Genomic DNA, 15,008 nt, shown 5'->3' with positions numbered 1-15,008 from the left:
AGTCCTGACCTCAACCCGATTGAAATGCTGTGGCATGACCTTAAGAGAGCGATTCACACCAGACATCCCAAGAATATTGCTACACTGAAACAGTTTTGTGAAGAGGAGTGGTCCAAAAATTACTCCAGATCGTTGTGCAGGTCTGATCTGCAACTACAGGAAACGTTTGGTTGAGGTTATTGCTGCCAAAGGAGGGTCAACCAGTTATTAAGTCCAAAGATTCACATACTTTTTCCTCCCTGCACTGTGAATGTTTACATGTTATGTTCAATTAAACCATGGCAACATCTAATGTTTGTGTAGTATTATTTTAAGCAGACTGTGTTTTTCTATTGTTGTGACTTAGATGAAGTTCAGAGCACATTTTATGACCAATTCATGCAAAACTCCACGTAATCCCAAGGGGTTCACATACTTTTTCTTGCAACTGTATAAAGGCATGCTTAATCAGCAAAATCCTACAACTTTAACGGTTGTACAGTAAAAATGGCATTTCAGTATGCATCTTCATCAGACCTGTCAAAAGGATTCTTGGCCCTTTATCTTTTGAATCTAACGATTCCAGGGGTTTCAGTTGCAAATTTATGGTAAACATACTTATCAAGGATTGTGGAAAATACATTCTGTACAATAAGCCTAATATATTTCAGATAGGAGTTTTGGAAATGCTGTTGCCAGCAATGGGAACATTTCCTTTAGATATTCTGGGTCAGAAAGCCTTTAATTCCATAGCAGCATAGGTGGATATATTTCAAGAATGTTGGGTTGGGAAAGTGTCCCTAAATCGACAGAGATCTAAGACTTACAAATCATATAACAACCAATATTGGAAATGTTAAAAGAAAAACGATTTTGCCACATGTGGTAATCACACAAAGAAATCTCAAAAGTATTGGAAGGAAAGGCATCAAAACTTTCATAAATGAATAAAGACAAAACTTGAACTGAAACTACAAATATTTCCATTGGAATAATTCCATGGCTACGGAAGGCTTGAGGCCAGACTTCTCGATGGTGCTGGCAACCCTGGGGCTAAAATTGATGCCTAGGGTCAGTGGTAGTCACTGAGACTGCTAAAGGCCCTACACCTCTACTTCAGCCCCAGTGCCACCACCAAGGAGTGTTGCTATACAGGTTGCTAAAAGGGCAGAGATGAAGGACAGAAGAGTGGATTGGGGGATTAGAAGTGCCCCTGCAGTCATAAACACAGTTGGGCGGTAAAGCACCCAAACATTGATCATGTGACTGCAGGTAGCTCTTCAGGGATCAATATTTATCATTTGTTCAGCTCTGCTATAACTTCAAACAGTCACTGAATGAATGGTCGTCACTCAAGGCCTGTCTGTATTCTCATCCAAGCTTCGCCTGGAAATTATGTTTACAGGTAGTCCTCGGGTTCCAACGGCAATTGGGACTGGGATTTCCATTGTTAAGTGATGGGGTCATAAACTGCAACCTCATGTGACCACATTGTTTAGCAACTGAAATTGTGGCAATTCCAGTTGCTGTGGTAACATGCCCAGGACTGTGCATGTCGTTAAGTGAGGACCTTGCATGACCGTAATGTAGGAAGAATTAGGAGTCCCAGGTGGGCCACAAGGAGAGACATACGGTCTGCAGAGTAGGTGCTGTGGCAGGCACTAGGGAGTGAGGGGCTTTCTCTGGTGTAAGGCCTGACACAGCATTCCCTAGCGGTGCTACCCTTCAACAATACCAGCCATTGCAACCTCAACAATCATACTTTGGCCAGCCCCATATCCCCTAGCAGCTAGCCGCACCAGCCAGCCATAAGGTCTTGAATACTTGATTTGGCCAAGTGCGATTAGACACACAAGGAATTTGTCTCCAGTACAGAAACACTCAGTGTACTTACAAGGCATCAGAGAAAATAATAATCAAATAAAAGGAATAAATAATAATACCACAGCCATACTCTATGGGTTGATATATATATACATTATTAGATAGAACTGTGAGAATTAGATGTTCAGCAGAGCAATGGAACAACAGAAAATCTGTCCCAGTGTCTAGTTGTCTTGGCATGAAATGCCCTATAGCACCATCCCGAGGGGAGAAGTTGAAACAGTTTGTATCAGGATGTGAGGGGTCTGCAGATACCTTCTCAGCCCTCACATCCTGGACACAAGCTGTTTCAATTCCTTACCACAGGACGGCACTATAGGGTATTGTATGTATGCCCCACAGATAATCACTGAAATATATAAAGAGGTGAAAAAGTAACAATACTCTAATTTTAATTCATCTTAAAGGGCATGTGTGTATATATACATATGTGTATGATGGAGAATCAGCATCAAATCTTATCTGCTGAGTTTGAATTAGAATTATTCAGCATTTATTATTCTGCTACTAAGTTTTGAAATTCACTGCTTCTATCATGTTCCCCCCAAAATAAGTTTTTTTTGAACCCCGAAATAAGCGCTTGGCCTTATTGCCATGAGCTCAAAAGCCCGATTGGGCTTATTATCAGGGGATGTCTTATTTTGGGAGAAACAGGGTAGTAGTAGAAAAAGTACAGTAAATGAAAATGATCACCCCACTCACAGTGTTAGGTGCTGTTGTTAGGGTAGTTTCTTGTTTAATATATGTGTAATACTTTCTTCTTCACACAACATTGTTATCTTAGCTCACAGATGAGAAATTAAAGTTAGGAATCACTGACACAGAGAATTGTCTAAGTTAAACTAATATCTTGGCTGTTGTTTAGATTCTGGTGTTTAGCTGAAAGTGCACAGATTAAGTTCATTATACTGTGTCTCTGCAAAGCAAGCTACAGTGCTTGTTAATTATATACCGTAAGCATGCACATTTGGGAAGATACAATGTCATTTGAACTATGTGTACCTGGAGATCAACTTGTAATGAATTTGCTACAAAATTGGCTCCACTTGTAAACTGTGTGTTTAAACACAGAAGTAATTGATCAAGAGGATGTGCTGACAAAGGAATGTAATCAACCTATTGCTGAACAGCTGTTTCAAATACAAACCTTGTAGTTTTGCCACCACTGTGCAATGTTAACTGTTCAGAACAAATTTCCTAAAGCAAGAAAGCGCATGCATTAAAATATAACTCTTTTAAAATTGTATAATGTATACATTTATATTAAGTTATGCATTTAATGCTACCAACAAAACAAGGTATTATTTAATTGTTTGCCCTCCTTGCCATATAGCAAATACACGCATTGTATACAGCTTGTAACTTTTAAACAGTCTTCAGAGTAGCCTTGTAAGATTCCCATTTCAGGAAGTGAAGGTCTTGCTACTGTTGAACTATCGTTGCAGTAAGCGTGTTTATAGGGAAGAAATATGCACAAAATGATAGATTCCCAATGAGTATTGCAGCTTGTGGAATTTCAAACCCATATCAAATATCAGTTCTGAATAGGGAAGACACAGGTTTCACTTTTTCAGACACATATGAAACCTACTATGTGATATTGTCTAACTTAGATTATTGTCGTGATACAAATAATTCTGTATAGCTGGGCTCATACAAGCTGTTAAACCATAGTTGAGCTGGCTCAATTTTGCTTTAGTACACTGTGTGACTATTTATTTATTTATTTATTAGTTTAATTTATAAGACTCAGAGCGCTTACTATATATTTTAAAAAAACCATTATAAAAACATTTAAAAATTAAAATATTAAAACCCATTCATACCATTTATGGCCGGATCTCACAAGATCGCAACAGCGAGATCAATGGCCCCAGGCCTGGAAAAGCCAAGTCTTCAGAAGGCCAATAGGGTGGGGGTGGTCATCCATACAAGAGAGTTTGTTAACTATGATTTATGATGGTTATATGAATGCAACTCATTGTGGTTTAGTCAGTAACCCAGGCTTAAGCAAATTACATCTTCCTGTGCTGTGTGAACACAATCTGTATATATACTGGTGACCACAGGGAGACATTCTGATCATTTCTGGGTACCCTGGCCTTTAATAATTCTTATAATCCATTGTCTTTGCCACGTTATCTGTGTCTGATGGGAATTGGTACAAAAATATTTGATCTGCAGCTTGTTTAAATCGTAAGAATGCATTAAGGTGAAAAATGTCAACACATTGGAGCATGCAAAATGCTATCTTTCTGCATTTTATTACAGCCCATTGATGATTGTAACACAAAAGATCACAACTCTTGCATTCCAGGTTCATGATGGTAAGGAAGATGATTTTTCCATTTTCCATTTTGTGTGTAAAAGTCTCTAAATAGACATTGGCAGCTTTTGGGGAAAAAGTAGTCAGTATGTGTTGTCTCTGCCAAGATCTTGAAGTCATCTTGTTACAATTAAGGCTTGGTAATAATAATCTAAAAAACCCTGAAGTCTATGGACAGTTTTGCTTATTTAACCCTTATCTGTTCTATTTTTTACAAATAGAATAAAATTGAAAACATTACCAATAATCATAAGAAAGTTTTCAGAAATTGCAAACTTAGTTGTTTTGATGGACTGAGTCATATTGATGGAGGGGTTAAAAAAAAAGTGTGGTAGTTAATGACTCACAAGGACTCAGGAGCTCCAATTCCTTGTCAAATCTCAACCATGGAAACTATCTGAATGACTTTGGTGCACCCCATATAACTCCTGGAGGAAAAGATATAAATTGTCAAACAAACAACCTATTCCTTAACCAATTAAATGATTTTGTTAGTTATGGAAGAGTTTAAAAGCTGGATAGACCCTTTCCACATAAATAGCTATCAATTCTGTTTTCCACTTGAGAGAAGAAGTATCAATATTTATTTTAGAATGAACATTTGTAGGTTTAACATTCTCTTAACAGTGTTTTGAAACGTTGTGCCTTACCTGTATTACAAGGAAAGAGACTGGAATAAAAGAGAGCATTTCGATCCTGGAATTCTTGGAGGTGGGGGGGAGAGGAGGATTTAAATCATTTTCACTCTTCAGTGTCATGTCAGTGATCTACAATGTGAACTTTTGACCCATCCAAAATTACTCAAACAAACTAGATTGAGTCTAACTATTTTTTTAAACACAAGATTAAAAATTAAAATTTCCCTCAGATTGAGACTGGCTCCTGGGAGAGATAACATTACCATATTGATACAGTTTTCTTGGTAATTTTATGGAAGGGTCTGGGACTTCTCTACTTCCATTATGTTTTTTTCAACTTCTTAGTCTACTCTGGAGCCCTGGATTTCCTGAAAGACTTAATTCTCTGCTTAACAATCTTTTTTTTTGGAAAAAAGCCATTTCTAACTTCTGAATCAGTGGTGGGTTTCAATTTTTTTTACTACCGGTTCTGTGGGTGTGGCTTGGTGGGCATGGCAGGGGAAGGATACTGTAAAATCCCCATTTCCTCTGGGACTTGGGAGGCAGAGAATAGATGGGGGTGGGGCCAATCAAATTTTTACTACCGGTTCTCCGAACTATTCAAAATTTCCGCTACCGGTTCTCCAGAACTGGTCAGAACCTGCTGAAACCCACCTCTGTTCTGAATGCCTGAGGACATTGATGGACCACCAGACAATGTAGGTCCAAATAAGAATCAAACATTCTGTTTACATCACACTTTTTTTTTATTTAAATTTTTATACCGTCCTTCTCCCGAAGGACTCAGGGTGGTGTACAGCCATACTAAAACAACATATACCCATAAAATTTAAAAACAGTTTAAAATATATTAAAAATTTGGCCCTTATATTAAAAAAACTACAAACACCCAATTAAAATTCATTTTCTAAGCTAGCCCAGCCTGTTGAAACAATAGAGTCGTAAGGGCACAGCGAAAGGTACGTAGGTCGGGGATCATGCAAATCTCCGGGGGCAATTCATTCCAGAGGGCAGGTGCCCCCACAAAGAAGGCTCTCCCCCTGGGTGTCGCCAGTTGACATTGTTTGACTGACGGCACCCTGAGGAGTCCCTCTCTGTGGGAGCGTATTGGCCGGTGGGAGGCTATCGGTGGCAGAAGGCGATCTTGTACGTACCCAGGTCCTAAGCCATGGAGCACTTTAAAGGTGGTAACCAGCACCTTGAATCGCACCTGGAAGACCACCGGGAACCAGTGCAGCTCACACAGGAGAGATATTACATGGGTGCGCCGTGTCGCTCCCATAATCACCTGCGTGGCCGCATTCTGGGGAGCCCCATGTAGAGAGCATTACAGTAGTCCAGACGGGAGGTGACGAGGGTATGAGTGACCATGTGCAAAGCGTCCCGGTCCAGAAAGGGACGCAACTGGTGGATCAAGTGAACCTGATAAAAAGCCCCCCTGGCCACAGCCGTCATATGATCTTCTAAAGACAACCGTGCATCCAGGAGGACACCCAAGTTGCGAGTCCTCTCTGAGGGGGCCAAGGTCTCACCCCCAATAGTCAGCGATGGAGCCAGCTGGCTATACCGGGATGCAGAAAACCACAGCCACTCGGTCTTCGAGGGGTTGAGTCTGAGCTTGTTTCTCCCCATCCAGATCCGCACGGCCTCCAGGCACTGGGACATCACGTCAAGGGCATCATTGGGGTGGTCCGGGGTGGAGATGTACAGCTGAGTATCATCAGCGTACTGATGGAACTTCACCCCAAAACCACGGATGATCTCACCCAGCGGCTTCACATAAATGTTGAACAGGAGGGGCAAGAGGACCGATCCTTGCAGCACCCCACAAACAAGGCGCCTCGAGGTCGATCTCTGTCCCCCTGCCAACACAGACTGCGTACGGTCAGAGAGGAAGGAGGAGAACCGCAACACGGTGCCCCTCACTCCTAACCCCTCCAACCGACGCAGCATGATACCATGGTCGATGGTATCAAAAGCCACTGAGAGGTCTAATAGGACCAGGACAGAGTAGCAACCCCTGTCCCGAGCTTTCCAGAGATCATCAACCAATGCAACCAATGCCGTTTCCGTGCTGTACCCTGGTCTGAAGCCCGACTCCTATATGCTCCTATATTTTGCTCAGAAGTCCATTCAATGAGACTTTCTTTTAATATGTTCATATAAAACTGTAGAGTTAATCTCATCTCATTTTATAGGAACAGTAAAATTGCTTTTTATTATTTTATTACACTAATGTGTAATACGGTCTACCCTTACTGTTGGTAGCTACCGTTCGCTTATTTATTCTTTTAAACAAAGGTCCCTGGAAGTGCCTAGCACCTTTGGCAGAAAAACACACATGCTACTAAGAGTTGTATTTCTTCACCTATTCTGAAATTAGAGTCCGATAAGAAGATTGTTGGGATAACTGGAGTGCCTTGCTGACTACAATTCCTAATCTGAAGAACTATGAAAATTCATTTAATATAAGTTTATAATAAATGTATATATCACACATTTCTTTATCCATAAGCCAACATAATTTCTAGGAATCATCTAAAGTAGTTTCTACAATCCAGATCCCCTTTCTGAGTCTTTCAAAAAATAAATGTTAGATGCAGCATCTATTGATGTATGAATTTTGATTAGAATTGAATTTTATTGTCTATAGTTGCCTCTCTTTTGCAAATTTTAATTATGTCTTTTTTATAGGAATAGGTAAAAAAGCTGAAGATCTAACTTCTGAACAGAAGCAGCTTGCTATAAAGTAAGAAAATATAGTGGCACTTAACAATTTTAAAAAATCTAATAGCTGGGTTTTCTTAGATGCTTACTTCTGTTAATTTCTATTTAGTGTTAATGAAATGTAAATAATTATCCATGCACTTTTAAATTCTGGAATTATTATTTTATGTTCTTGAGATCTAGAACATTTCTAGAAAATTTCACCTTATTAAGACTCTTTTCCATGATCTAAATATATAAAGAATAGGATTGATTTTTACTTGATTTTCTCCCATTATAACTATGACACATGGACAAATATTTAAACTGAGTGTCATGTATTATTAGAGTCTGAAAAGGATATTTTGAATTCTAGCTTTATTTTTCTATATATGCATCATGCATCTTATTTAAACAAATTGTAAGAGATGACCAGGCTGAGCCCAAGGGAGGGGTCAAGCATGTCATAAGTTTGGAATCCCTTCGTGCCCGCAAGAGATCTAAGTCTAGCCAACCTTGAATTCCATTGATTCTTAACTACCGCCAATTTGCCTTGACTGTTAGTAGTTCAGATTCTTGTAGAGAGCTAGAGTGGAATAAACTTGTACCGTAGTCATTGTACTATGTTCCTGGTTTTCTGCAATACCCCAATTGCAGAAAAGGCATTTATAGATAAGGATTTCATGTGTGCTTTAGCAAGAAGTGAAATGGTAGACAGAGAGAATAGAAATTGCACATGTAATTGAAAATATTTTAATATAGGTCCGTATACAAATACCTATGTAATTACCTAATCAGATAACCTAGTCCTAGTGGACGTGGTCTCTCTTGACTGCACACATTGTTGTATTCATGAAATAATCAATCTCCAAATGACATTATAGGAGAATTTTCACTTTTGACATATCTTCTAAACAATTGTGTCTTGTAAATTTATTATATGTTTCAGTAGTTTTTCTTTCTCAGATTTTTGAACTATGTTTAAAATAAAACTGTCATTTATTTAAACATTTAATATTTACTTTTTTTCCCAAAAAATATTTGAAATATACATATATGCATCTATTCATTATTGTTTTGACAGGACAAGACCTTCCTTATTGGAGTATCTGAGCTATCAGCTCAACTTCATGAGTATAATTGCTGGCCCATGCAGCAATTTTAAGGATTATATAGATTTCATTGAAGGGAGACACGTGCAGGTGAAGTTATTAAAGGTCAGCTGGAAACAGAGGAGTGACGATAGATTTCTTGATCCTTCTCCAGTGGTAAGCCACAAAATGCTAAACTTTTATTCTGAAATGCTAAAATTGTTTTGACAATAAACAGTCTCACTTATGATAAAAATATAAAAAGAGCTTTCCTGGTTTAGAAGAAAAAACCTTCACGTCCTGCACTCTGTTCCTCTAGTAGGGAGACCAGGAACTTATGAGAAACTCACAAGGAGGACTTGCTTATGTTTATATGTACGTATGTTCCCCAGCTGTGGCTGTTTAGAGGCAGTGCTGCTGTCTCCACAGCTAGAGATCATATCATTTTTAATAGTAATAATCCAGAAGTGCAGACAATGAGTCGTACTTCCATTAGTTCATTTCTTAAAACACTTAGGTTTTTTTTTTTAAGGTTTTATTCTCTCAGATGTAATCACACCGATATTTTATTCTGTTTCCTTTGTAGGGAGCCATCCTGCAGAAACTTGGTATCACTCTTCTATCTCTGGTGGTGTTCTTGACGCTTACCAAGACCTTCCCAGCCACTTACATTGTTCACGATCAATTTTTGAACCAATCTTCATTCTTGACAAGGCTTAGTTTTCTATATGTGGTCATGCAAGCCTCAAAGCCCAAATACTACTTCGCTTGGACACTTGGTAAGGTCCATTTAAGATTGTTTATCAGGGCATGCTTATACAGGTAGTCCTCAACGTACAACCACAATTGAGCCCAAAATTTCTGTTGGTAAGTGAGACAGTTGTTAAGTGAATTTTGTCCCATTGTTTGACCTCCCTTGCCACCATTGTTAAGTGAGTCCCTGCAATTGTTAAGTTAGTAACATGGCTGTTAAGTGAATCTGGCTTCTCCATTGACTTTGCTTGTCAGAAGGTCACAAAATGGGATCTCACAACCCTGCGACAATGCAACCATCATAATTTTGAGTCAGTTGCCAAGCAGCTGAATTTTGATCATGTGACCATGGGGATGTTGCAATGGTCATAAGTGTGAACAGTGGTCATAAGTCAATTTTTCAGTGCTGTTGTAACTTTGAATGATCACTGAAGGAACTTTTGTAACTTGAGGACTACCTGATCTTAATGTGGATGTATCCATTTTATCCATTAAGGCATAAATGTGATACCAAACCGTGGAATATTATTGTATTATACAGTTGACATTAAGCACATTGTTTCTGATTAAAATTTATGACTTTTCTAATGAGAAATGCACATCTGTTTACCAGTATGTATAAGTGTCAGAGGATATCAGACAAGCTAAAATTCATATATGCATTAAATATCTGATAATATTTTCATTTAGAATTACTTATTTTGTGTTGAACATGCCCTCACAGTTCTACAAAAGTTTTTAATGTGATGTTAAACACGCTGTCCAGGACATCAACAGTGTTTCAGTGTTTCAGTCCATTGTACTTAATAATTACAGCAACACCCATCTTCTCATAATGGTTGTACTTGTTATAGGAATTAAAATCTAAATGCTCAAGTTCATCAGGTTAGCAAAGGCTGGTCTAAATTTTCCAGGACCAGTTTAGGCAACATAGACCCCAGATCCTGCCACAAATTATGCAATATGCAAAGGATCGTACTTCTAATGCTAACCGATTCTCGCTCAGGATAGAAGCCATCCAGAAAGCCTAATTTTAGGAATGAAAATATCTGATTTCAGGACATCCTTAGCTGCATGTTAGAAAGTGGTTTGCTTTGCTTTCTTCATCACATATGAGATGGGCTGAGAAAAGGCTGCTTTTACACAAAAGGCTGCTTTGCTGGAAAGTGAAGCATCTTTTAGAGAATGCTTGCTGCCCTAAGTATTTTAATGATATGGTTTACTTCCCTTTCCTGGATAACCTTTTGAAAGAAAGGGAGGTGACTTTTGCCTGCTTCTCCCCTTTCCAAAATAGTGTTTCTGAGAAGATCAGATAGACATTTTCAGGAGAAGAAAAGATTCCTGTCCTATCACCATATCACAAATTACTGCTGCTTAAAATACGGCTGTAGTATAAGAAGCGTTTGCACTTTTGCAAGTCCCAAAGCTCAGCTGTCTTAAAGTTCAGTGGATATTTTAAGGCTTAAAAACAATCCAGACAGAAACAGGATGGAACAGGCATAGTGGATCAAGTCATGAAGGGTACAAACAATCTGCTAAATCATATTATGGTTTGTTTAGTTTTGGCGTAGTGCGTTGAGCAAAGCCAATAAATTGTAACTTACGCAATTATACAGTATGTGGACGGGTCATGATGAGAGTTTGAGGCAAAGATGAGTCACATTACTGACTCAAGTTCTAAAATGTCCAAAGTATGATGTTCCCAAATAAGAGCTAGAACTAACTCCTTTTTTTTTTTTTTTACTTTGGAGGATAAACAAAGCTTAAAGAATTAAGTTTGTGTTTTCACTTCGTAATATGCCTTGAAGGTGGTAGCAATCATATTGTGAATGTCCTGCACACAGCAACCTCCATAGCAAAGGATTTTCCCTTAAGCATCAAAATGGTAGTGCATATAAAAATTAAAATCCATAAATAGAAGAATGCAAAAGAATACATTAGAATAGATAGTTTGGATGTTGTTCTTCTGTTGATAGAAACAAATGTAGAATTGAGTTTGTGGAGCAATTGGGATAATAAATACCTTTCTGTATTGGGAAAGGAGAAAAGCAACGTGCTTTTCTCAATAAATCAGTAAATCCTAGAGTTTATCATTTTTCATAACACTGAGTAGCATTAATTCCTCCTTTTTTCTCTACACAATTTATCTACAGAATGTCATATTTTGTCAATCAAATAAAACTGCTGTTGTTCTTGCTTATAAATAGGACAGCCTCCTTTTTATATGAAAATCAGTATGAATTTGCTATTGGAGAAAGTTACAAAACAATGAAAGATCATTCTGCTTTAATGTTAATTGGAAAAAATATTTAGAAGTCAAATAAAAAAAATCAAAGTGTTTAAAATTCCAAAGCTGTTTTTTAAAGTTAAAATATTGTTTCAGGGCTTTAGTTTTGGTCTACAATTATATATTCTAAAATGTTACTTTAAAAATTGATTGATTTGATTTGATATGATAATTCTGAACATAAACTTAACTGAATTGGAATTCTAAATAAAATGCTGTTACATTCATTCAGAAGCAGTTGTTCTGTTAATTTATACAGTATATTTACATACATTTAGCGTCTGCTTCCTTGAATTTGCTTTCTAAATCACCTTTAATACAATGATGCAGTTAATGCCTTTCATGTATGCAAAGGGAATTTAACTCATGTTTTCTAAAACAACTATTCTCCAACGCGCAGCTTGGAGAATCCAAAGCTTCGGGTTGTTCAGTAGTTGATAGCCTACACTGAGTGTGTTCCTTTAAGAGATTTCTCTTCAGACACGCCCACTTGCTCAACAGAGTCCCAGTTTAGTTCACTCAGTTGAGCCTGTGACACTGTCTGAAAATTTCTCTGATTGCTATCTGAACTGTTCCAGAAACTTTGGATTCTCCAACTCCAGTCCTTTTGTTTGCCGGGTGGTGAGTCTGCCTGCTGCTTCAGGCAAGGCTGTCAGTGTTTTCCCATCTTACTGACGCCTGCCCTAGTGACTGTCCTCTTCAAACTGCCGCAGGTGTGTGTGGCAAAATCAGCCTTGCCCACACTGCCTTCCTCAACGTCTGGACTTTCTCCTTGGCGGCTTGAGACTGACGCCCTATGCTCAGCGGCGTCTCTCTCCTCTCCCCTTAATCGTCCTGGGGGCTTACAGGCGTTTGGATCACTTCTGAGTGATCGCACGCCGTCGGCATCGCTGGGATTATTACAGCCTCCTCCCCCTCGGACGCCTCTTTGCCGGAGTGATCCTCGAGCGCCGGAGCGCCCCACGTGCGCCCCTTAATTGCCGGAGCGCTCTTCTATCGACCTAGACAGCCGGGGAAGAGCTTCTGAGCCTTCGGCTTCCTCTACATCGGCTTTGCAGATTTCTGAGGGCTCTAGGCGTCGCCGCTTGAACTGTATTTCAAGCGCGCGCCCTTTTTTCTTCCTGTTCGCCTCAGCGCTGGGAGCTGCGATCAGCGCAGCTCGCGCCCCTCAGCCTTCCTCCTCCCCCCACAAGGACTTTTCCTGACGCTTGGTCTCTGCCCTTGGCTAAATTTAATCGCCCGCTCAGGACTTCAAAGGGGGAACAGCCCTCCCATTCTTTCTGTCGCCCTCGCTCTACAAGCCCAGCTCGGCGCCATTTGCCTTACTCGAGGAGAGGAGTTACAACGGCTGTCAAATTCTGCCTGGTGACAGCCTCACGCATGCGCAGTGAGTTGTAGAGGCCGATCTTCTGCTTAATAGCATTGGGAGACCTACTAGCCTGTCTCTTTGGAGCAATTGGCTAGTTGCATTACCTCCCCCCCCCAACTCCTCCCCCCCCACCTCTCCTCCTAGAAAACTTACCTGCTAGCCCTTGGCTATCTTCATTTACTCCGTTGATCTTCAACTGCTTCCTGTAAAAAAAAAAAAAAAAAAAAAAAAAAAAAGAAAAGAAATAATAATCAACAACTGTTTCCTCTATATCTATCTATATAACCACATAAATTAAATACTTACTGAATCTTCATCTTCCTCCTTCCAAAAAAAAAAAAAAAAAAAGGAAAACAAGTTACAAGATGGCAGAACGTGCTCTCTCATCCGATCTGGAGGACAACAACAGCTCTCCCGAGCGCATTCACGACCAGGCCAAACAACGTAAACGGTCGCGTAAACGCGCCTCACATTCATCTTCATCAGCTGCTCCACGCTCTAAAAAGACAAAACACTCATCAGCTGCAGACAAGGACGCCTCCAGGAGACACAAGGCTCTGGAGCGCCAGTTCGAGAAAGCGCGCAGCCAGTCAACACAAGCTGCTTTCGCACACTTACCGACGCCACTCTCGCCCGTTGTCGAAGCTACGGTCCAGCCCGTCCATCAGGCCCCTCAACAACCTTTGCAACCGTTGTATCAATCGCCAAACATGGAAGTTTTCCCTGAGGCGTTTTCGACACACTGCTTGGAACCGGTGGACCTCTCCTGTAGTGCCATTCTTCCTCGGCGGTCTCAGCCGGAGGCAACCTTTACTCCCACGGCGGCAGGCTTGCGCGCCACGGAGGCAGCTCCTCCACCTTCTCAGTATGATATTCAGCAGATCATCTCTGACACGGTAACCAGGACACTGGCAGCAACTTCTCAACAAGCTGCACCATATGGAGCCTGGCCTCAGCCACGTTTTCCTCCTCCTCCTCGGGCCCGGGACTCTCAACAGGTCCCTGCCCAGTATCAGGCTATGACGCATGAGTCCGAGATGTATCTGGACCATGGTCACCGCGAGGAGTCTTCTTCGGAGGAGGGAGAGTGCGACCCGTCGGATATGGACTTATCTGATGATGCAGATATGCCACCCGAAAAGCCAGCCTTCTCTGGGCTCTTTCGACCCTCGCTGTTCAAATCGCTCCTGCGCAAGGCCAAGTTGGCCACAAATATGGTTGACCCAGTCTCTCAAGTTGATCAACCCGGTACCTCTCAACAACATGAGGCCTTGTTCACGGCGCCTAAGGCGCAAGCGGACTTTATTCCATGTCCACAGCTTTTTTCTGAGGTGGTCCAACGATCCTGGACCACGCCCTCCTCCTTGCCCGCTCCTTCGGGACTAGACAAAAAGCTTTATTGTTCGGCGCCTAGTCTCCAAGATCTCCTTCAGTTACCGACTGTAGATGCGCCAGTGGCCAATCTGACGGCTTCCTCTGTAATTTCCAACGACGTCGCCGACGGTTTACGCTCAGAGGACCGAAAAGCTGAGTTTAACTTCCGACGTACTCACAATGCGGCCGCATGGGCGGTTAAAGCAGCCACTTCTGCTTCCTTCTTCAGCCGCGCCTGCTTAATTTGGCTCCGTCAACTCCACGAGCGCCTTCCCTCTGCGGATTCACGCCTCCGCCAAGATGTCAACAAACTGGTGGCGGCTACCGAATATACGGCGGACGCCTCGCTCAACGCCGCGAAGTTTGCTTCGCGCGCCCTGGTGTCCTCCGTTACATCTCGCCGTTTATTATGGCTTAAAAATTGGAGAGCTGATGCCAAGTCTAGGTGGCGCCTCGCCTCAACTCCGTATAAGGGTTCCCGTCTTTTTGGAGAAGCCTTAGACCCCATCCTGGTCGAGGACAAGGATAAACGGAAGGTGATGCCATCCTCGTATAAGAGGGCAGATCGTAGACCATCGTCCTTCTTCACCAGGCAGCCCTT

The 15,008-nt window shown here is 41.0% G+C and overlaps 1 protein-coding gene across 2 annotated transcripts in view; it reads left to right on the top strand.

Annotated features, from left to right (window-relative positions):
• Positions 1-15,008, top strand: part of MBOAT1 (membrane bound glycerophospholipid O-acyltransferase 1) — a 36,851-nt gene that overhangs the window by 11,410 nt on the left and 10,433 nt on the right. For both annotated transcript variants that reach the window (XR_015733296.1, XM_034429245.3), the window contains exons 5-8: positions 4,135-4,190; positions 7,522-7,576; positions 8,618-8,801; positions 9,211-9,403. Coding sequence is in view for 1 of the 2 variants with exons in the window: in XM_034429245.3 (XP_034285136.2) it covers positions 4,135-4,190; positions 7,522-7,576; positions 8,618-8,801; positions 9,211-9,403 (488 nt within the window). In the remaining variant the exon portion in view is untranslated. The remainder of the gene's footprint in view (positions 1-4,134; positions 4,191-7,521; positions 7,577-8,617; positions 8,802-9,210; positions 9,404-15,008) is intronic.

This window comes from Pantherophis guttatus, chromosome 3 (genome assembly GCF_059756535.1).
Source record: "Pantherophis guttatus breed Tessera chromosome 3, ASM5975653v1, whole genome shotgun sequence".
NCBI classification, from domain to species: Eukaryota; Metazoa; Chordata; class Lepidosauria; order Squamata; family Colubridae; genus Pantherophis; species Pantherophis guttatus.
Note: the sequence above shows the minus strand (reverse complement) of the source record. Positions and strands in the feature narration are given on the sequence as shown.